Source organism: Stegostoma tigrinum, chromosome 2, assembly GCF_030684315.1.
Source record: "Stegostoma tigrinum isolate sSteTig4 chromosome 2, sSteTig4.hap1, whole genome shotgun sequence".
In the NCBI taxonomy this organism is placed as follows: domain Eukaryota; kingdom Metazoa; phylum Chordata; class Chondrichthyes; order Orectolobiformes; family Stegostomatidae; genus Stegostoma; species Stegostoma tigrinum.
This window is the reverse complement of record NC_081355.1, coordinates 85381175-85404130: the sequence shown is the minus strand read 5'-3', so window position 1 is coordinate 85404130 and position 22956 is coordinate 85381175. Positions and strand designations below refer to the sequence as shown.

At 40.1% G+C, this 22956-nt stretch overlaps 1 protein-coding gene across 1 annotated transcript; it reads left to right on the top strand.

The window, feature by feature from the left end:
* The first annotated feature begins 11527 nt into the window (after positions 1 to 11527).
* bet1 (Bet1 golgi vesicular membrane trafficking protein) lies at positions 11528 to 21071 on the top strand. Its single transcript, XM_048557990.2, has 4 exons — positions 11528 to 11852; positions 14791 to 14894; positions 17930 to 17986; positions 18858 to 21071. Exons 1-4 carry the CDS (start codon positions 11834 to 11836, stop codon positions 19011 to 19013), a joined length of 336 nt encoding a protein of 111 aa, XP_048413947.1. The 5' UTR covers positions 11528 to 11833; the 3' UTR covers positions 19014 to 21071.
* The last annotated feature ends 1885 nt before the right edge of the window (positions 21072 to 22956 follow it).

The following is a 22956-nucleotide window of genomic DNA, read 5'->3' as shown; positions in this document are numbered from 1 at the left end:
GGCCGTTCTTTCATGGGACATTGGCGTAACTGGCTCAGCCAGCATTTATTGCCCATTCCTAATTGTCCTCGAAAAGACAGTGGGCAGCTGCTTTCTTAAACTACGGCAGTCCATGCAGTCAACACATTAATGCTTACTTGGGTGGGAGCAGGGATTAGGGCAGTGGCTTTAATACCATTACTGTTGAAAGATCAATTAGGAGGATAATTAATAAGATGGTAGTCAGTGGGTAAGGCTTTTTTTTCGCAAAGCAGCTGGTTTGAAATGCCCTTGATGTGTGCCTGGATGTGGTTTGAGGTTATCCTGCAATGCAGCAAGGCTCCTATTTTCACTTTGATGAAACTGAAGTTCTTAATTGCTGCCATAACCACACTTTACAGCAAGTGCAGCACAAAATCTGCCTGAGCAGTTCAAAAGTAGCCAGTAATGTAATTTTCTTTGCATTAATTTTTTTTAGAAGTAAATGCAATGGATATTGCAGGTACAAGTTTTCACTTTTCCCCTGTTTACAGGAATTCATTCTACATTTTTAATATGTGATAGATTTATATTGTAAACAAGCAGGTGGTAAAATAATCGTAGATTATTTTCTAATAGCGAAATGCAAGTAAACCTTGTTTTAAGTTTAGTTAAGCATGATAAAACATAGAGTAGCTTAAATGAAGCATGATATTACCTGCCTAAGCTTCCCTCCTATCCTTCCATGTGAGTGAAAGGTTAGGAAGGTTTATATTTCAAATGATTGAATGTTGTTCAGAATAGTACCCTCCAGAGTTATGATAAACAATTTTATTAATGTGCAAAGGGTAAACAATCTAATGCTATAATCAAAAATCATTATGATACGTATTTTCAATTACATTATTTGCTGGTTTATATTACAGTAAAGATCAATATTTAAGTGTTGCTCCTCACTGTTTTGCATTCTGCCCTCAATTGGCACCTGTAAACCCTGGTGTTCCTTCCTTAGGCCTTTCCACTGTTAGGTGTTGCCTTGAAACCTTTTCCTGAGCAAGATTTTAATCACCATCCTAACATATAAATTTGAAATGTTGGAGACAGAACACCAGTTAGAGGATAGGCATAATAACAGGTCTGACTTGTTGTGGATGAGGATATGGATGCACAGTTTTGGATCTGAAGGTTGTTGAAACTGAGAATGGGCAGCAATAAATTAACACATTTTAAAGGAAGCAAAGACATTGATGCAATTTCCAGCGTGGTTTAATATCCATCATTAATCTGTGACAACAAAAACGTTGACTGCTTTGAAAATGATGATAATTTGAAAAGCAGTGGAGCTGAACCTGCAGAGACCTTTGGCAATAAATGACCATGAAATCAGTTCAATTTTCGTAATCTCTCAATTTTCCATCCATCTGTTTTAATAGGCTTGGATGGATAGAAAATGACTTCTTATCTGTGTGTAAAACTAACTTGGTTACTAGTATCTTAGCTAGACTTGTAAATAAAATATTGAATTTATTTACACTCTACACAAGTCTTCTTCCATCATACTTCCTCCAGCCATATCTGCAAAGCATTCCATAAATGGCATGTAGCTTCCCAGGTGCTGAGATTTGGGGTATCACGTTGGAATGTGGGGGTAAGCAGTAGGAACATCGCAGAAGTCTAATTTGTTTTCAAGTCGTGTTGTATTGAAAGAAGCTACAAAACCTTGATTTTGACCATGATCAAAATCTAATGTGACTGCTGGACAGAACGCACCAGATGAATCTGAAGCTGAACAAGAAAAAAAATGGTACTTAAAGGTGCCTGAAGTCAAGTACATAGACAATGTAAAACACCTTTGCCCAGGTCCCAAAAAGGTAAAAGCTGTCGTGGCAATGCAATACCTAAAAGCAGTGCAAGAATTTGTTGGATTCACCAACTGTTTGGCAAAATTCTTGCTCAGTTTATGGTCGGAGTGCAAACCAAGCCACTGCCAATCACATTCAGTTGTATTGGGACACAGAATACGAAGCAGCATTCACTAAAACCGAGCAACTCGTGATGGCGATGCCAGTGCTGAAGTGCTATGATGTAGCGATGAAAGCACCTTGCAGTGCAATGCCAGTGAGACAGGACTTATAGCAATGTTAATGCAGCAAGGACAACCAATTGTACTCATATTTGTGGTGTGAATGAAAGTTGAGCAACCATACACACAGATCGAGGAAAAATACCTAGCCATTTCTTTTTGTTGGTGAACATTTTCATCAGTAAGTATTTGGGAAAGGCAAAGCAACAATCAAGTCTGACAACAAACCATTCAAAGCATTTTCTTCAAGCTGCTGCTATCTGCTCCAAAATAGCTGTCAAGAATTTTACTCTAGTCACAGAGATACAATTTGGCCTGACAAGCACACAAGGAAACACATGCATGTAACGGGTGCTATGACAGTGTGTGACATATTACAGCTCCAAAACAAAGCAGTAGCTGTACATTCTTTGTAAGTCATCAATCCAGCAGACATTGATTCTACAGATAAGTGCATTGCTCAAAACAAACAAACTGCAACTCTCCAAATGTTGCAAGAAGTAGTGATGAAAGGATTTCCTGAAAGCATCAAAGCCACTCTTACGCTCACAAGACCAATACAAAGATACATCGACAGCCCAAGATGGCATATTGTATAAGGAAATAGAATCACAAACCCAAAGGAGTTGAGAGGAATGACGCTAAACTGCACATATGGAAGCCATGTAAGAATCAAGACATATCTGTAGAAGGCAAGAGTTGTCAAACATGAGAAATGAAATCAATGACTACATCAGCCTGTGTAGTGCTTGTAATGAGTACAAGGGAAAGCAAACTTGAAAGCAGACGATGATGTTAGTGATTGATCTTCTGCAATCCACAGCACATATGCCATAGCCTTCTCCCTCATAGCCCATACTCACAGGTGCATCACTGAATTTACTCATGTCATTGCACAGGTATAGCACAAAGTCTCAGGATCATATGCATGATGTACACTGAAGAACTCTGGGCATTTCATATTCTCTAAGTACTAACCCTTCCTGGGCACTGTGCCCTCCTACTCACTGGTGTTTTTGTGGCTTACTATCTGGCATGGTAATGCATGCTGACAAAATGATCCTGTACCCATTGGCAGCACACTTAATTCTTCCCCTTATCTCATCAAGGACATGCTCATTCACTGCCTCGCTGGGTTGATCAAGACCATGAAGATCATGACTTGAAACGTCAATGATGTTAGACCTCTGCATGAACAATATTAATATTTCTAACAACAGGAGACAATAACAAGATCAAATCCTGTTAGTTTGGCACACATTGACTTCTGATGAATGATATAGCAGTATAGTTCAAGATAGGAGGGAAATCAGGGTCTGCTTTACACATTGCAGTGAAAACGGCAGGATGCCTAATTATTGTAGGTACGTCATCAGTTGTTATTGCCACTAGCTTCTCCAATAATGCAATATTTTTTGTGAAATGATTCTTGACCTCATTGTCCACATTAACTCCTCTGGTTGTGATTTTCACAGCCAAAATATTGAAAATATCTCTTTCATGGTGAAGTATTTAAACGTCATTTGATCAAACTGCCAGCAGTTGTCAGTATCACTGTGTCAACTGATTTATCACATTGAATAGAAAACCATGTACACTCATAGTTCCATCGCTAACCGTTCTGTCACATTGGCTTGTAACACATGTATCCTCTTGCTACGGTGCTTTACTCCTAACTGCAGGTCTGAAATGGCCAACATACTTCAGGGTTGTTTTTGAAATCTTGGAATGAGGCTCAGTCATCAGAATCGTCTAACCCTTCCAAATCACGTCATGGGTAAATGTCTGAAGAAGGTCCTGACCCGAAACGTCAACTTTCCTGCTCCTCTGTGCTGCCTGGACTGCTGTGTTACTCCAGCTCCACACTGCGTTATCTCTTATTTATGGATAAATGTTACCTTGTTCTTGGTCAAAAAAATCTTTGAAAGATGCCTCTGATAACATATGTTTTCTTTGGTGGTTTGGTAAAAAAAAATTCTTGCCTGTTCAATGCAGATTTTACATCAATTACTTTTCCATGACCGCAGACTGCTTCCCATTGGAAATTCCTTCTCAAATGCTTGTGCACTGCCGCAAAGTGCCTCTTCACATTGCTGTTCTCTTCTGACTGCAACTGTCACACTGTAGATTAAACAGGCACATATATCTTTCATACTTTGTAAACAAAGTATCAGTCTTCCCTTCTTCATGGAAGTAGTATTCTTTTGCATTTTCACAGGTGGACGTGCTTTGCGTTCATGATGTCAACAAGGGTAGATTGTTTTCTTCCCACCACAATTTAGCCAGCCAAGATTTAGGGAGCTTACAGTGTAACCTTGGAAATCGTACACCAAGGAACAGAGCTGGCAAACTATTTGTTTTTATCACAGATCAATTCACTTACAGTGCTCAGTTTTCCTGTCCTTTGCCTGAAGCCTCCCAGACCTCTTATCTGAGCTGGATTTCCTTCCCACCAGTGAATCAGTGCCTGACAACAGCTCCTTGATCACTTTCCTGGTTCCCTTGGCAGCTTTTCATTGGGTGTTGCAGCTGGGCACAGATATTCCTGAAAACCTTCTTCCTGGTTGGGGTCCTCTTCTAGCTGCACTTTCTCACACCTGTGCCCATGGTGGCCGTCCTCTGTTGCTGATCCCAGAAGCTGCAATTGGCAGAGGCCACTTCCGGCAAACCAGCATATGGCAGGAAACTGATCCTGTGACTTATACTTTGCAATCTATTGGTATTTTCCAGATTTTAATGCAAACTAATTATTCGCAGGATGTATGGCTTGAATGTTACTTGATATGTGTCAGCCCAAGTCTGGGTATTGTCCAGATCTTGTGATAATGGGAACTGCAGATGCTGGAGAATCCAAGATAATAAAATGTGAGGCTGGATGAACACAGCAGGCCCAGCAGCATCTCAAGAGCTCCTGAGGAGTGCTCCTGAGATGCTGCTGGGCATGCTGTGTTCATCCAGCCTCACATTTTATTGTCCTGATCTTGTTGCATTTGAACATGGACTGCTTCAGAATCTGAGGAGTCACGAACGGTGCTGAATATTGTGCAATCATCGGCAAACATCCCCACTTCTGACCTTATAAAGAGGGAAGGGCATTGATTAAACAGCTGAAGATGGTTGGGCCTAGGACACTACCCTGAGGAACTCCCACATAGATGTCCTGGAACTGAGATGATTGACCTCCCACAACCATGATCATCTTCCTATGTGTCAGGTATGACTCCAACCACCGGAGAGTTTGCCCCCTGATACCCATTGATTCCAGTTTTTCTCAGGCTTCTTGATGGCACACTTGGTCAAATGCAGTCTTGATATCAAGGGCTGTTACTCTCACCTCGCCTCTGGAATTTAGCCCTTTTGCCCACGTTTGAACCAAGGCTGTAATGAGGTCAGGAGCTGAGTGGCCCTGGAGGAACCCAAACTGGGTGTCACTGGGCAGGTTATTTCTGTGCAGGTGCTGCTTGATAGCACTATTGATGATACCTTCCATCACGTTACTGATGATCGAGAGGAGACTAATGGGGTGGTAATTGACTGGGTTGGATTTGTCCTGCTTTTTGTTTTCAGGACATACTTGGGCAATTTTTCACATTGTCGGGTAGATACCAGTGTTGTAACTACTGGAACAGCTTGGCTACGGAAGCGGCAAGTTCTGGAGCACAAGTCTTCAGTACTATTGCCAGAATGTTGTCAGGGCTGGTCATCTTTGCAGTATCCAGTGTCTCCAACCATTTCTTGATATCACCTAGAGAGAATCGATTTGACGGAAGACTGGTATCTGTAATGCTGGGGAGGAGGCTGAGATGGATCATCCACTCGGCACTTCTGGCTGAAGATTACTGCGAATACTTCAGCCTCATCTTTTGCACTGATGTGCTGGTCTCTTCCATCATTGAGGATGGGGATATTTGTAGAGCCTCCTCCTCCAGTGAGTTATTTAATCGTCCACCACCATTCATGACTTGATGTGGCAGGACTGCAGATCTTAAATCTGATCCGTTGGTTGTGGGATCACTTAGTTCTGTCTATCACTTGCTGCTTTTGCTGTCCTGTTTGGTGGCTTCACCAGGTTGTTAGCTCACCTTCAGGTATGCCTGGTGCTGCTCATGGTATGCCCTCCTGCTCTCTGTATTGAGCCAGGGTTGATCCCCTGGCTTGATGGTAGTGTTTGACTGGGGGCTATGCCATGCCATGAGGTTACAGATTGTGCTGGAGTACAATTCTGCTGCTTTTGATGGCCCACGGTGCCTCATGGATACCCAGTCCTGAGTTGCTAGATCTGTGAGATGTCTGTCCCATTTAGCACAGTGACAGTGCTACATGGAGGTTGTTCTCAGTGTGAAGGTGGGACTTCGTCTCCATAAAGGCTGTGCAATGGTCACTCTTACCAATACTGCCATGGACAGATGCAAATGCAGCTGGAAGATTAGTAAGGATGAGGTCAAGTATGTTTTTCCCTCACCACCTGCTGCAGACCCAGTCTAACAGCCGTGTCCTTCAAGACCCTACCAGCTCGATCAGTAGTACTGCTGCCAATCCACTCTTGGTGGTGGACATTGAAATCCCCCACCCAGAATACATTTTGTGCCCTTGCCATCCTCAGTGCTTCCTCTAAGTGTTGTTCAACATTGAGGAATACTGATTCATCAGCTGAGGGAGGGCGGTATATGGTAATCATCACGAGGTTTCCTTGCCCATGTTTGACTTGAAGCCATCAGACTTCATGCGTCCGAAGACAATGTTGAGGACACCTAGAGCAATTCCATCTTGAATGTATACTACTGTGCCACTGCCCTTTGCTACGTCTGTCCTGCCGGTGAGACAGGGATAGTGATGTGGTGTCTGGGACATTGCAAGGTATGATGCTGTGAGTATGACTACGTCAGGCTGTTGCTTGACTAGTCTGTGAGACAGCTCTCCCAATTTTGGCACTAACCCCTAATGAGGAAGACTTTGCAGGGTAGACAGGGCTGCTTCTGCCAATGTTTTTTTCCGGTGCCGAGGTTGATGCCAGGTGATCCGTCCAGTGTCTTTGTAGCGATTGGTACAACTGAGTGGCTTCCTAGGCCATTTCAGAGGGCAATTGAGAGTCAACCACATTGCTGAAGGTCATTAATGAACCAGATGTGTTTTTTTCTGATAAGCGGCAATGATTCCATGGTGACCATAGAACATAGAGCATTACAGCACAGTACAGGCCCTTCGGCCCTCGATGTTGTGCCGACCTGTCAGACTGATCTCAAGTCCATCCAACCTACACTATTCCATGTACGTCCATATGCTTGTCCAATGACGACTTAAATGTACCTAAAGTTGGCGAATCTACTATCGTTGCAGGCAAAGCATTCCATTCCCTTTACTACTCTGAGTAAAGAAACTACCTCTGACATCTGTCCTATATCTTTCACCCCTCAATTTAAAGCTATGCCCCCTCGTGCTCGCCATCAACATCCTAGGAATAAGGCTCTCCCTATCCACCCTATCTAACCGTCTGATTATTTTATGTTTCAATTAAGTCACCTCTCAACCTTCTTCTCACTAATGAAAACAGCCTCAAGTCCCTCAGCCTTTCCTCCTAAGACCTTCCCTCCATACCAGGCAATATCCTAGTAAATCTCCTCTGCACCCTTTCCAAAGCTTCCACATCCTTCTTATAATGCGGTGACCAGAACTGTACACAATACTCCAAGTGTGGCCGCACCAGAGTTTTGTATAGCTTCACCATAACCTCTTGGTTCCGGAACTCGATCCCTCTATTAATAAAAGCTAAAACACTGTATGCCTTCTTAACAGCCCTGTCAACCTGGGTGGCAACTTTCAAGGATCTGTGTACATGGACACCGAGATCTCTCTGCTCATCTACACTACCAAGAATCTTACCATTAGCCCTGTACTTTGCCTTCCGGTTACTCCTACCAAAGTGCATCACCTCACACTTGTCTGCATTCAACTCCATTTGCCACCTCTCAGCCCAGCTCTGCAGCTTAGCTATGTCTCTCTGCAACCTACAGCATCCTTCGTCACTATCCACAACTCCACCGACCTTAGTGTCGTCTGCAAATTTACTAACCCATCCTTCTACGCCCTCATCCAGGTCATTTATAAAAATGACAAACAGCAGTGAACCCAACACCGACCCTTGCGGTACACCACTAGTAACTGCTCTCCAGGATGAACATTTCCCATCAACTACCACCCTCTGTCTTCTTTCAGCAAGCCAATTTCTGATCCAAACTGCTATATCTCCCACAATCCCATTCCTCCGCATTTTGTACAATAGCCTATTGTGGGGAACCTTATCGAACGCCTTGCTGAAATCCATATACACCACATCAACCGGTTTACTCTCATCTACCTGTTTGGTCACCTTCTCAAAGAACTCAGTAAGGTTTGTGAGGCACGACCTCCCCTTCACAAAACTGTGCTGACTATCCCTAATCAATTTATTCTTTTCTAGATGATTATAAATCCTATCCCTTCTAACCTTTTCTAACACTTTACCAACAACTGAGGTAAGGCTCACTGGTCTATAATTACCAGTGTTGTCTCTACTCCCCTTCTTGAACAAGGGAACCACATTTGCCATCCTCCAGTCATCTGGCACTATTCCTGTAGACAATGACGAGTTAAATTCAATGCCAAAGGCTCGGCAATCTCCTCCCTGGCTTCCCAGAGGATCTGAGGATAAATCCCATCTGGCCCAGGGGACTTATCTGTCTTCATCTTCTGAAGGATTTCTAATACCTCTTCCTTCGAAACCTCAATCCCACTTAGTCTAGTAGCCTGTATCTCAGTATTCTCCTCGACAACATTGTCGTTTTCTAGAGCGAATACTGTTGAAAAATATTCATTTAGCGCTTCCCCTATCTCATCTGACTCCACACACAACTTACCACTACTATCCTTGATTGGGCCTAATCTTACTTTCGTCATTCTTTTATTCCTTAAATACCTATAGAAAGCCTTAGGGTTTACCCTGATCCTATCCGCCAACAACTTCTCATGTCTCCCCCGGCTCTTCTGAGCTCTCTCTTTAGGTCTTTCCTGGCTACCTCGTAGACCTCAAGTGTCCTAACGGAGCCTTCATATCTCATCCTAACATAAGCCTTCTTCTTCCTCTTGACCAGAGATTCTACCTCCTTCGTAAACCACGGCTCCTGCACTCTACAGCTTCCTCCCTGCCTGACAGGTACATATTTATCTAGGACACACAGGAGCTTTTCCTTGAATAAGCTCCACATTTCTAATGTGCCCATCCCCTTCAGTTTCCTTCCCCATTCTATGCTCCCTAAATCTTGCCTAATCTCATCATAATTGCCTTTCCCTCAGCTATAACTCTTGCCCAGTGGTATACACCTATCCCTTTCCATCACTAAAGTAAACATAAAATAGCATAACATAACAGTAGATTCTTAATTCCAGACTTTTTTAAAAATTCCAATTCCACCATCTGCTGTGTTGGGATTTAAACCCAGATCCGCAGAACATCAGCTGGGTTTCTGGATTAACTGTCTAGCAATAATACCTCAAGGCCTTCACCTACCCCCTGTAGTATTAAAAATTATGGTATTTTGTTCCTAACAAAATGGGGATGTTTTGCTTCGGTACCAGCTTGTGTTGGTTTTCATCTGACTGCTTTGATAGTGTGGGACACCTGGGCAAATTCATTCCTAACATTCCGGTCAGAGTAGTCTGCAACTTGTTTTCAAAGGAATGAAGCAACAGTATATTCCAAATTTAAAGAAAAATTCTTGAGGACCAACCATTTGTGGTTAATTAAAGAAGTTTGGAAAGCATCAAACCTGAAGAAAAACATACAACTGTGCAAAGTTGTGTGGCAAGTCAGATAACTGGTCAGAAATATAAGCAACATCAGGCAATAACTAAAAGGTTACTCAGGAATATTCCATCACACGTGACTTGTACCTTGCAGATGGAGAACAAGGTTTATTATCTGCTCCATATTAGCAAAAATGAGAGCTTCATGCCTGCAAATAGTTTGATGCCAAATTAGTGCTGGATTCCTCCAAACTGATATTGAATGTAACTTTTCTGACAGGCTTCCTAGTTCACTAAATCTAGATTATCAAAACCTCACTTATCTACTACAGAAAAACTAGGGTTATCTTGCCCTTCAATGAGGTGGCATCTGCACTATCCTTTTCTTCACTACTGGCTTTATACCTCTTAAATAAGATTGTCCAGGGCTTCCACTTCATTCATAACAGAAGGCGCAAGGCCCCTTGCTTATGCGGATATACTGAGATAATGGGAACTGCAGATGCTGGAGAATCCAAGATAATAAAACGCGAGGCTGGATGAACACAGCAGGCCAAGCAACATCTCAGGAGCACAAAAGCTGACGTTTCGGGCCTAGATCTCTGATGAAGGGTCTAGGCCCGAAATGTCAGCTTTTGTGCTCCTGAGATGCTGCTTGGCCTGCTGTGTTCATCCAGCCTCACATTTTATTATCTTACTCATATACTGAGTTAACTGAGTTCACTTCTTCTGACAGTACTCTTGCTTTGACCAATTGCCTTTGTTGCAAAGTTTGGTTTTACCTGTGATGCAATCCATTGTTTTCTCAATTTCTTGGTGAACCCTGGTCAAACTCTGCATTTGCTTCTGAAAGTTTCAGTAAGTTCTGTCTCCTTTTCCCAATATAATTTAATAGTTATTTGTCCCATACATTCAACATTAAGTCCCCAATAATTAACCATATTATGTTAAAAATATGATGTTTAGGGATTTTTGGCATAGTCGTGTGTCCCTGCTTTTAAGCCAGGAGACCTACGTAGGTTCAAATCCGACCTACTCCAGAAGCGTGCAACAGCATCACTGAAAGGGTTATGTAGAAAATCCTAAATTACGCTGTCAGATGGGTACCACTCTACAAAAGCCAAGATTTGCAGATGCTGGATACCCTACAATAAACGAATGCTGAAAATGATCATCAGCAAACTACTGATCAGAACTTTGATAACTATGCTACACCCTAACTTCCCGAATTATTTCTTCGATACAATTGAAACTGGATCAGTAACTTTAATTTTGAACAAAAACAATGTGTAAACAGGAAACATAGGGAACAGAATCACTGAACCGGGTACATCACAGGCAGCCATAACAGTGTAGGGCTGGAGGAACACAGCAGGCCAGGCAGCATCAAAGGAGCGGGAAAGTTGACGTTTCGAGTCGAAACCCTTGTGCAGACTCCAGCATCTGCAGTTCTGACTATCCTGACATCTTCCAGCACGTCCTGTACAAGGCTGACTTCGCAACAGCAACCCTGCTCACTGCCCTTGCCTTGCCTCCCAAACACCAGCATTTCTCCTGCCCTGATCGGTTCAAATTTCGGTTCAATTTGTATAGACCAGAAATCCACGGGACCGGGCGTGATGACGATTGCCAAGGCGGCCGCCAGCAGTGAACTCTGGGATGTGCTGTAGTTTTAGTTGGCAGGATAATGTTGGAGGAGAATGAGAAACGTCTGAGCCGCCAGAAACCCATCCGCATAAGCAAGGGGCCTTGTGCTGGCCTGGGGAATGTGATATCAGCGGGGCGGGAGCAACCTGCCATTTCGAATGCGGTATCAGCCAGCCGCCTGCACAACGTTCTCCCAGAATGCCGGCTCGTGCGGGGCACCGCGCACCGCCCCGCGCTCAGTGATGTCGTGGCGCTGTGAGGAAGTCTGGGACCACAGTTCAACAAACAAGAAGGTCTTTATCTGTTTCCGAATACCTGGAGTGCCATCGTCATAGCAGCACCCAACTAAATCAGACTACTGGAGAAATGAGGCGTGCGGGCTTGGGTAAGACGAGACTGGCAAACTTTTTTTTAAAAATAAAAAAAAACAAAAATAGCAGTGTTTGCAGACGGCACACAATTTATGGAACACAAGCCCCAGGCCACCAGTTAACTGATGGTAGCAGCATTGTTAATCATCAATGCTTTGCTCAGTCCTTCTTGGATAATTTAATGGAATACACTAGAATTGTAGAAATAACCCACATCTTCCAGGAAAGGGAAAAAAAGGGTAGTGGAGCTACTAACTGACTAGATCCAGATCTGAAAAACCAATGTTCCAAATGCCATCATGTCTGAAGGAATAATTGCATATGAGGGCTGGTGGCTGAGCAAGGACTTAGAAATAGCCATATAACTAAAAAATGCTATAGATTACTTGATTTTAACCACTGGGATCAGTATAACATTTGTAATGTAGAACAGTGTCCAAGGTGTTTACAGTAATAGGAAAAAAGGATGCTGAATCAAAGGGGATGTTAGAATGTGACAGTCAGAATTAAGTATGTTGACTTTAAGGATGATCTCAAAGGGAAAGGGACAATGTGGAGACACATACTCCTGGTGGGCCTGAAGGTGGGCCTTCTGCCAAGATTGAAACCAGCATAAGGGTTCGTTGCAGAAGGAATGAGTTTTTCCAGAGTTTGAAGAGATAATGGAAATATACAATGAGGGTTTAAATTTTTTTGGCATTTGTTGGGACCAAGAGCCACACTGAGCTTGTGTGCTATACCAAAACTTCTTAAACATTTCATCATTTTAAATCATTTAGATTAAAGTAATTTTGACTTTTTTACATTGCAAAAATGTTCAGAAACAGTAAGTGATTTAATTGTTGGAATTAGAATTAGGTTTTATTGTCATGTCTATGCAGGTGCAGGAACATACTGAAAAGTTTGCAATATTGCCATTCATGGTGCCATATTAGGTACAAGATTCCTAGGTACAAAGTCTTAGAATAGAAAAATAAAGAAATAAGTTAAAAATTCAATACTACGGGTTTTGTCAGTATAAAGTAGTAAATAAGAAATAAAGTTGAAAGTTCAAAATTATAATCCTTTAGCCCTGGGCCAGCAGCTACTCCACACTGGGCTTTACCCACCAAATATTCCAGAATTAATTACATTTGAAAACCCCATAATTTCTCCATGTCTGCTCATCTGTATTAATTGCCCAAGACTTGTATAATGTTGAAGAATGCACACTGCTATTACGAGGTGACAGTAATTACCCTTGAAATCGGGCATCTTTTATTTTCTTTACTCATTCATGGAATGAAGGTGTCGCTGGCTAGGCAGCATTTAATGCCCATCTCTAATTGCCCAGAGGGCAGTTAAGAGTCAACCATATTGCTGTGGGTCTGGAGTTACATGTAGGCCAGACCAGCTAAGGATGACCATTTACTTCCCTAAAGGGCATTAGTGTACCAGCTGGGTTTTCAAACAATCGACAATGGATTCACGGGCATCATTAGATTCTTAATTCCAGATATTTATTGAATTCAAATTCCACCATCTGCCATACTGAAAGTCGAACCCGGGTCTCCAGAACGTTATCTGGGTCTGTCGATTAACATCCCAACAATTATACCACTAGGCCGTTGCCTCCCTGATGATCATAGAACAGTACAGTACAGCATAGTACAGGCCCTTCAGCCCACGATGTTGTGCCGAACTTTTACCCTAATCCTAAGGTCTATCTTACCTCCACCGCTACCTTATGGTATCTTGTGACTGAGTGTGACTTTAAGTAGCACTAGCAAAATTGAAATCAATGATAATTGGTGGGAGAACTCTCCTCTGGTTATAGTCATGCCTAGCACAAAGAAAGATGCTTGTCGTTGTTGGAGGCCAATTGCCTTTATGCCAGGAACTCATTGCAGAAGTTCCTCAGAGAATGTTCCACACCAGAACATTTTCAGTGGCTTCCTCAATGACATTCTCCCCAATATAAGATGAGAAGAGAGAAGATACAATCAGTAGTGAGCAATGTTCAGTACAATTTGCAATTTTTCTGGTACTAGATGTAGCTGGACAACAGTCAAACTTGGACTTGTAGGTGTTACACAAATACCACACCACCTTAAGCTAGAGACAACCTAACCACCTCCCCATAACTTTCAATGGCATGACCATCACTGAATCTCCGCTATCCATACCCCAAGGCTACTGTTGACCAGAAACTGGACTGAATCTGCCATGTAAATACTTGCTCTGTGAGACCCAACCCCACTGATGATCTTCAATTGGTTATTCAGTCATTCTTTACACCCTTGGGATTGTTCAGTAAGGGCTTGCCAGTCAGAGAGTCGAGCATTAGATGTGATTCTAATGTTCTGTGTTTCCAAGAATGAACTATTTGAGTATAGTCAGTACTTTTGCCTATTGCAGGCAGTTGATAGGAATGCTGTTGGATATGATCCTCCACCTTGTGGGATGTATGGCCTACATGTCTGGCAAAGGCATCACATTGACACTCAAATGCATTTAGTACATAAATCATTTGTATGGTAGGCAGATGTCTTTCTAGCTTGATGGAAACATCCTGTCAGTGAAGAATATCCCTTATGTTCCTACTGAATATTAGCAGCATTGGACAGCTAGCTTCACCTGTTGCTCCAAGTATTGAGGCACCTTGCCTTTCCGGAGTAATTTGAGATCAACTGGCACTTTTCAGGGTCAAATCTTTGGCACATTTATAAGTATGCTTGGTATACAGTGAGCAATGATGTGATCTGAGTAACCAATGTTTTGAAAGGTAGTTAGGATGCAACATCTGGTGGGTTTAAGCTTACATGTTGAACAAATAGCTTGGCCCCTATTTGTGAGGTTGCTAATAATGCCAATATTACAGAGGAAATCTGGAGATTTTTTTTTACCTAAAAAGATAACTATCACTATTCCATCTTCATGCTACTAATAGATTTTGTTCTTACCCACCCTCAGGGGAAGGACCTCCAGCCTACGCTGGAAGTGGTTACAGTGTGTACGAAGAGGAAAATGATAAGTTAACAGAGGGCCTTCGAGAAAAAGTGACTGCATTAAAAACCGTAAGACTCATGCTTGTAAACAACGATTTAACTTTCAATAATATTGATATGGTGCATTTGTTATTTTCACATGATATTATTACATATTTCCTTACATTAATTTTCCTGCGTACTAAAAGTGAGCTAATTCCCAAAATCTATGAATACATTTTGCTTCTGCCAATTGAACTTATTTATTTAAGTATTGAAGAAAAAATCACATTTTACCAAAACTTGACATGTTACTCTCATCAGGACATTTTTCAAGATTGGTAACAAACTAAAGTCCACATTTGTACTATATGAAAGGAAAGTTCTGATTGTTTGGCAAGCGGACTCTGGCAGAGGCTCACACACAGTGCAATTGTTGATGATTAACAGTTAAGTGCAGGCTCTGTTTAGATGTAAAATCAAGCAGGTAGTCTGATTGGCCAGGGTATTGCCTTAAGAATTGAACTATTGTCAACTATTTTGTTGAGTTGAAAACACATGGAGTGTAAGAACACGAGCTTTCTGTCAGCAAAGAGCAGAGCTCTGAATATTAATATATATTGCTTTCCAGTACACACAAGCACCACACTGTGATCCAGACGGACAATCTTAAGTGGGTTGTAAGTGTACCTTGTCATGCTCTTGGGATTATCCAGAAAATGTTGTCCAATTACAGAATCACAATGAATGATGCTATATATTAATTTAATTGCAAGTATGTGATTTTAGACATGTAGGCTGTACATCCCAAAGATTGTCATATCAAATCTAACAGCTTATCCCTTCAGCTGTTCATGTCAAGCAAGGTGCTGAGTATTCAACCAGATCATGCTTGGACAACCTCTGACAGTGTCCAACAGCCATATGATTCTGTGATTGGACAACTTAGAGCCATAGGGATATACAGCATGGAAACAGACCTTTTTTGTCCATGCTGACCAGGTATCCTAAATAAATCTAGTCCCATTTGCCAGCATTTGGCCCATGTCCCTCTAGACCCTACCTAGTCATATACCCGTCCAGATACCTTTTTAAATGTTATAATTGAACCAGCCTCCACCACTTTCTGTGACAGCTTGTTACATACATGCACCATCCTCTGTGTGAAAAAGTTGCTATTCTGGAATATGCAAACAGTTATGCTGACAATCAATTTCAGACTGTCACTTCAGCTTGCAGCATGGTGGACTTATGTGAACTGGAAACTACATATATTAACATGCAGGGTTCTGTTCATTGCAGGCAGTTAGGACGTACATGCACTACAGTAGCTTTAACTTGCAAAAATAATGAATCACCAAATGACTGTCATTTTTCAGGGCAAAACCATGACCATTTGGAGTCAACCTGCCTGGTTTCAAATCTAAACAGAGCATAACAGTTAACTATCAATCATCATCAGCTGCTGCATTATGTGAAGCATTGACTCTACCAGTCAAGCCCACTTGCCAATCCATCAGCACTTTCATACTGTTTCAATGTTAGTTTTCCCTTAAATACTATTCTTGTGAATTTTACTGATAAGTACAAGATGAAAAGTTTTGTCAAAATATCTCCTTTCAGCAATACTCTAGTTTTGTATTATTGAATCACTGTTTACTATCTTAAATTGAAATAAACCCAGAGATATATTAAAGTTGGTCAACTTCAATTTATGGATGTGTTCTTTGAGCAGAACAAGACCTTTTCTTAACATAAATTGTACTTTGAACTGAGTGGACTGCAAAAACGTGTTTGGAGCCCCATTGTTATTATAACTTTGCTAGAGTAGTTTCTTAGTCACAAAAAATTAAGTATTAATCATAAACGACTTGCTGTCTCTCATTAAAGCTAAGACAACAGAATGAGCTATGAGTTGAGGAGGAAGTAACATTTAGAAAAAATAATGCACTTAGAAGAGCACAGGGTATATTTTGAGCTATTTGATTGTTTTGTTCAGTTGTTTTTACTGGAGAACAGAACTCTTTTATGCAAGATGCCAATTCCAACAGTAGGATAAGAATCTATATGACATTTGTAACAAAATGATCAACAAATTTTAAGATTTTGCCATGAACTGTGAACTGAGAAATATTTTCCTTCTGCATCTTAACACAAGCTTATCATTAAGATAACATAGCACCCATAAATCCAATAGAAAATTCAGAAGAAACATATTTATCCAAAGAGTACTGAGAATAAGAACGCTCTACCACAACAAGTTCATGTAATAAATATTGTCGGTCCATTTTCAGGAAAGTTAGACAAGCATATGCATGACAAGGGAATACATAGTTATAATAGTGGATTTTTCTTTGAAGAAAGATTGGAGGAAGCTTGAGCAGAGCATAATAATCAACACAAAATAGTTGAGCCAAAAGCCCTGCTTGTGTGCCATGTATCCTGTGTAAAGTATCTTCTGCTATTATTTTCATTCTCTATTTCCCATACTTGATGTAAATCTTCATCAAAGGTAACCATGTAAGAATTAATAATGAATTGCTCATACTTTTTAAAGAAAAATTAAGTGTACCCTTAGGTTGTAGTTGTCTTGTGGTTTAAGAACTACCGTGTTTGCAAACTATAGTCAAATATTCATAAAATACCAGAATAATGAATAAATTTCTATATTGTGAAATTTATTTCAAATACTATTGGACAGTTGTCCAGTTGTTCCCCCTACTATGTTGCATGCTTTTGAATTTTCTTTCGCACCATATTGAGAGATGGCAATTGAGTTAACATAAGTATAGGCAAAAGCCTAATTGAAGGGAAAGGAGAATAATTTGAATAGGCTTTTCTAATAAAAATGGTTCCATGTATACGTGATAATTCACCACAGAACGTACTGTCCAAGTCTGTGTCCTCCCTGTGACCACCAGGATCAACTTCATGGGTTGACGAGGATATCTCTATTCACAATGTCACTTTGCTACATACAAATAAACTTTCATTTAAATATGGTACTTAATTGAAATTTCATGATGAATTTGTAAAACAGAAGATGTTTTAAAGTGTAAAATATAAAATAAATATAATGTGCATTTCATTATTTTCTATTTATTCCATTTCCCTTCCTCATACAGCTTTCCATTGACATTGGAACTGAAGTCAAATACCACAATAAGCTCCTGGATGAAATGGTGTGTATTGCTGATCTTTTCAAGGTGTCTTTAATTCTTGGATTTTGAATATTTCTTTGTGGGTGGGAGAAAGATATCCAAATGTATTCTGTGGTTAACTCATAATAGCAACTGATATTTTCTGACAGAGTTCAATTTGGTACAGCAGAAAGATTCACTTGGAAAGACAGGCATTAAATGTTTACTTAGATGTCTAGAGTACAGCAGCACTAAGACTTTGTTACCACAGTAAGCAGTTGTGTTAAATGTTAGTTCTCTAAGAAATTTGTTAATATTCAACAAGGAATGCCAAATCATGGCCATCCTGTCAATGACCACAATTAACGATACACTTTTAATGGTGGAAATTCACCAGTTGCTGTTGTTTATACCAAATACTTAAAAGTAAATGCGCAAGTTGTCAAGTACAACTCTAATAAGTAAACCTAGATAAAGGATGCTAAGGCTGTGAGACACAAACATAGTGAATTTATGTAATTGAAATAACTGACAGATAAAAAAGTATACAGACAAGAAAATGTGTTGGTGTAACTGAAAATGGATGGTTTGGGATAAAAATTTAGTCAAAAGTACCAAAATTAACATTTATTGTTGTTTTAAAATAAATGTTTTAAGGCTGGAAGCTAGAGGTTCTGAAACAGATGTATTAGTAAGCACTGTCAAACCACGCACTTGAAAGATATTAATTTCCTCCATGCCTTTTACTTTTTAAATTATTGAAAATATATCAGTTTCTTTCACATTAAGATTTTGTAGTGCATTATGATGTTAAAGCATCTAACTACCTTTTGTTAAAAATACTTAATGCTCTGAATGCTTTGGAATAGGTTCCATTGGCTATTTAACTGTTATTTATACATCCTTTTCACAGGATACGGGATTTGAATCTACAGGTGGACTATTGGGAGCAACTATGGGTAGACTCAAACATTTATCTCGTGGAAGCCAAACAAAACTGTTATGCTACATGATGCTGTTTGCATTTTTTGTATTCTTTGTACTTTATTGGGTTATTAAATTGAGGTGAAATAAATTTGTGACACTCTAGTTTTGGATCTAATTCATTTCCTCCGACTAAGTAACTTTTGTGGAATAATCCAGGTCTGATTACTCCTTAAGAATATTTAGACAGTCATACTGTAGATTATAATTTTGTGTTCTCTGCCTTTCTCTGTGGTTGTTAATAATTAAAATTTTCATGTTTGTGGAAAAATAATCAGTAATGATATGATTTTGAAATTTGAAATTGATTTTATTTCCCTGTAACAAATAAAATGCATAATGGTATTGGATGTGCCAGAAGATTACAAAAATGGTGAGCAATTAAATTTAAGAAAAATTAATTGATAAAACAGTTAACAAAACAATTAATTTTCCAAAGTACAGAGCTTGGACTTAAACATTCTTATGGCGGTGCATCAGGTTGATACATGAGAATGCTGTGCACAGAGTAGTGAGAGCCATTTTTATAATACAGTTATTACCTCTATGAAAATCTGGCAAAGATGTTCTGATATGGGGAGGGGGGAGGGGGTTGGTAATGAAGCCTATTAAAGTTAAATCATACTTTGATAGCTTGCTTGCATCTCATCTGCTTATCCATTAATAAGTAAAAATGCATAGAATATGCAGAGAAATAAACAGTCATTCCTTAACTGTATTTGAAGTTTAAATATATAATTTAATATTTCGATTCCTTTTTCCTCATCCTATAAGATTTTCTGACTTTTCTTTTGATGCAACTTTTAAATTTCTCTTCTGTAACTTTTGTTCCCTAAGTGGAAAGTGATATTCAGCCAGAATTCCCTGTTGGAGTACTTTCAAGCATTCCCAACAGACACTGCAGCAGCAGCAACAGAGTTACTTCCTCTAGGTATGATCGGCAGTTTAAGGCAGTGCATGTTGTGTCAACCTTCTGCTGTAAATTTTGTAAATATGGGAAAATTATTTAAAGGAGGATTATAGTATTTCTTTGCTTACATTTTTGTAAAATATGATGCTTTATTATTTGTCTCACTCATGGCTGAGATATTTAATGGCATACTGGAAGTCCCAGAATGGTAGCAGACATGAATGGATATGATCAACCAGCAGAATGAAGTGTATTTGTATAGGGAACAGACAGGCTGTGGAGATTCTGGTAGAGCTGGCTGACTGATTGTCCTTTCAGTAAAAAACTGATGTTTTGAAGCCTAAAAAGAATCACAAGCGAACTTTTGCAAATACTGCTTTGGTTGACTTCAAGCTGAAATGTATTTTAAAGGGTTTTTCATGATGTATGCTATTTCCACTCCTACTCCCTTTTTGTTTACTAATTTTGGGAAATGTTGGGTTTAACAATTTGCGTGGATAGGTTCTAGAATTTCCTGCTGACACTTATGGATGGGTAAAAGGCAACTGTGAAACTTCAAAGAGTACATTTTTAGGTGGGAGACCTTCAAACGAAGGCATATTTAACTTTTAGTCTTGCTGGTGGACTTCATTTTAAAGCTCAAATTTGAAGTGCTCACACCTTCTGTGACTATGAGATGGATCTAACTATAATTCAGATTCTGAAAAACTCCAACAACTCAAAAAGTTGGGACATCATGTAATGTAACAATTTCTTGTATAGATTTTATCCCTACTGTAGTGGACTTTTTGGGGTTACTGTGCAATTTTCTTTTAAAAGAGATAAATTCTTAACAATCACTTTGAAAGTTTTGCATAACACAAGGGCAGGGGTTATTTATCGGGTTAATTTCAGTGATGATGTCTGGCTTTTTGTTGCCTGTCTGATAACTGTAAAGATATTGTTTGAATTAAGAAGGATGTTTCACCTCAGTCCTTTGAGTATATTGTCCATTACACAAACTAGGCAATAATGCAAACTTGATTGGCAGTTTCATTTGGAGATTACTGATGAAGTAGGATGGCCTTGTGTTCAAATCGTTCAATTGCTCATGAAATGTTGATGTTTAAAATTCTGGTCCATAACAGCAATTTAGAAAGATTTTATTCAAATGATGCAATTGTTATCTATAATGAAAAAGTACAAGTCAAAATACCTTTTCCAAATCAATTAAAACTTTTTTTTCTTGTTAAATAGCATGTTTCCGTCTAATTTTAATATTTTGTGTGCAACATAAAATAATGAAAAATGGAAATTTCAGTGTAAATTGTTCATACATTTTGCATATTGGAAGAATAGTTGGAGTTCATTCAGATGTAAACCTGTAACTCCTTAGTAGTAAACCAGTGGTGGGGGATAGATCATTTTAGCCATATCTCAAATAGGTATATTCCTGGAAAATCTGATTTTCTTATTATTATTTCCCCAGTAAAGTATTCAAATCATTTCTGCCTGCCTTAACACTCCTTGGAATCATATGGCACCTTTTTAATATCGTGAAACATCCCAAGATGATTTCCAGAAGGAATTGAACACTAAACAGAAGCTGAGCGACTAGTTATGTAAATAACTAAAGGTACAATTAAAGGAGAACATCGGTGTCCTTTGAAGAGAGATACATAAAGATACAGTGAGCACGAGTCTGAGTCCTTGATCATAGTCCCATATCAGGAGGAGAATAAAGAACAATTCAGCACAATTCCAAATGATTTAGTGATTGAAATAAATTGTGCATCGATGAAAGATTATGACATTTGGATGACAAAGTAGTTCTGATGACAGACAGCAGTTTTAATCAAAATTTTAGTAGGGGAAGGGGAGATTTTGAAACTTGTGAAATCCACATTGATACCATTGGGCTGCACGGTTCCCAGGCGGAATATGAGGTGCTGTTCCTGCAACTTTTGGGTGGCATCGTTGTGGCACTGCAGGAGGTCCAGGATGGACATGTCATCTAAGGAATTGGAGGGGGAGTTGAAATGGTTTGCGACTGGGAGGTGCAGTTGTTTATTGTGAAACGAGAATAGGGTGTTCTGCAAACTCGTCATTGTCTACAGGAATAGTGCCAGATGACTGGAGGATAGCAAATGTGGTTCCCCTGTTCAAGAAGAGGAGTAGAGACAACCCTGGTAATTATAGACCAGTGAGCCTTACCTCGGTTGTTTGTAAGATGTTGGAAAAGGCTATAAGGGATAGGATTTATAATCATCTAGAAAATAATAAATTGATTTGGGATAGTCAGCACGGTTTTGTGAAGGGAAGGTCGTGCCTCACAAACCTTATTGAGTTCTTTGAGAAGGTGACCAAACAGGTAGATGAGAGTAAACCGGTTGATGTGGTGTATATGGATTTCAGCAAGGCGTTCAATAAGGTTCCCCACAATAGACTATTGTACAAAATGCGGAGGAATGGAATTGTGGGAGATATAGCAGTTTGGATCAGAAATTGGCTTGCTGAAAGAAGACAGAGGGTGGTAGTTGATGGGAAATGTTCATCCTGGAGAGCAGTTACTAGTGGTGTACCGCAAGGGTCGGTGTTGGGTTCACTGCTGTTTGTCATTTTTATAAATGACCTGGATGAGGGCGTAGAAGGATGGGTTAGTAAATTTGCAGACGACACTAAGGTCGGTGGAGTTGTGGATAGTGACGAAGGATGCTGTAGTAGATAAGCTGCAGAGCTGGGCTGAGAGGTGGCAAATGGAGTTGAATGCAGACAAGTGTGAGGTGATGCACTTTGGTAGGAGTAACCAGAAGGCAAAGTACAGGGCTAATGGTAAGATTCTTAGCAGTGTAGATGAGCAGAGAGATCTCGGTGTCCATGTACGCAGATCCTTGAAAGTTGCCACCCAGGTTGACAGGACTGTTTAGAAGGCATACAGTGCTTTAGCTTTTATTGATAGAGGGGTCGAGTTCTGGAACCAAGAGGTTATGGTGAGGCTGTACAAAACTCTGGTGCGGCCGTACTTGGAGTATTGTGTACAGTTCTGGTCACCGCATTATAAGAAGGATGTGGAAGCTTTGGAAAGGGTGCAGAGGAGATTTACTAGGATGTTGCCTGGTATGGAGGGAAGGTCTTACGA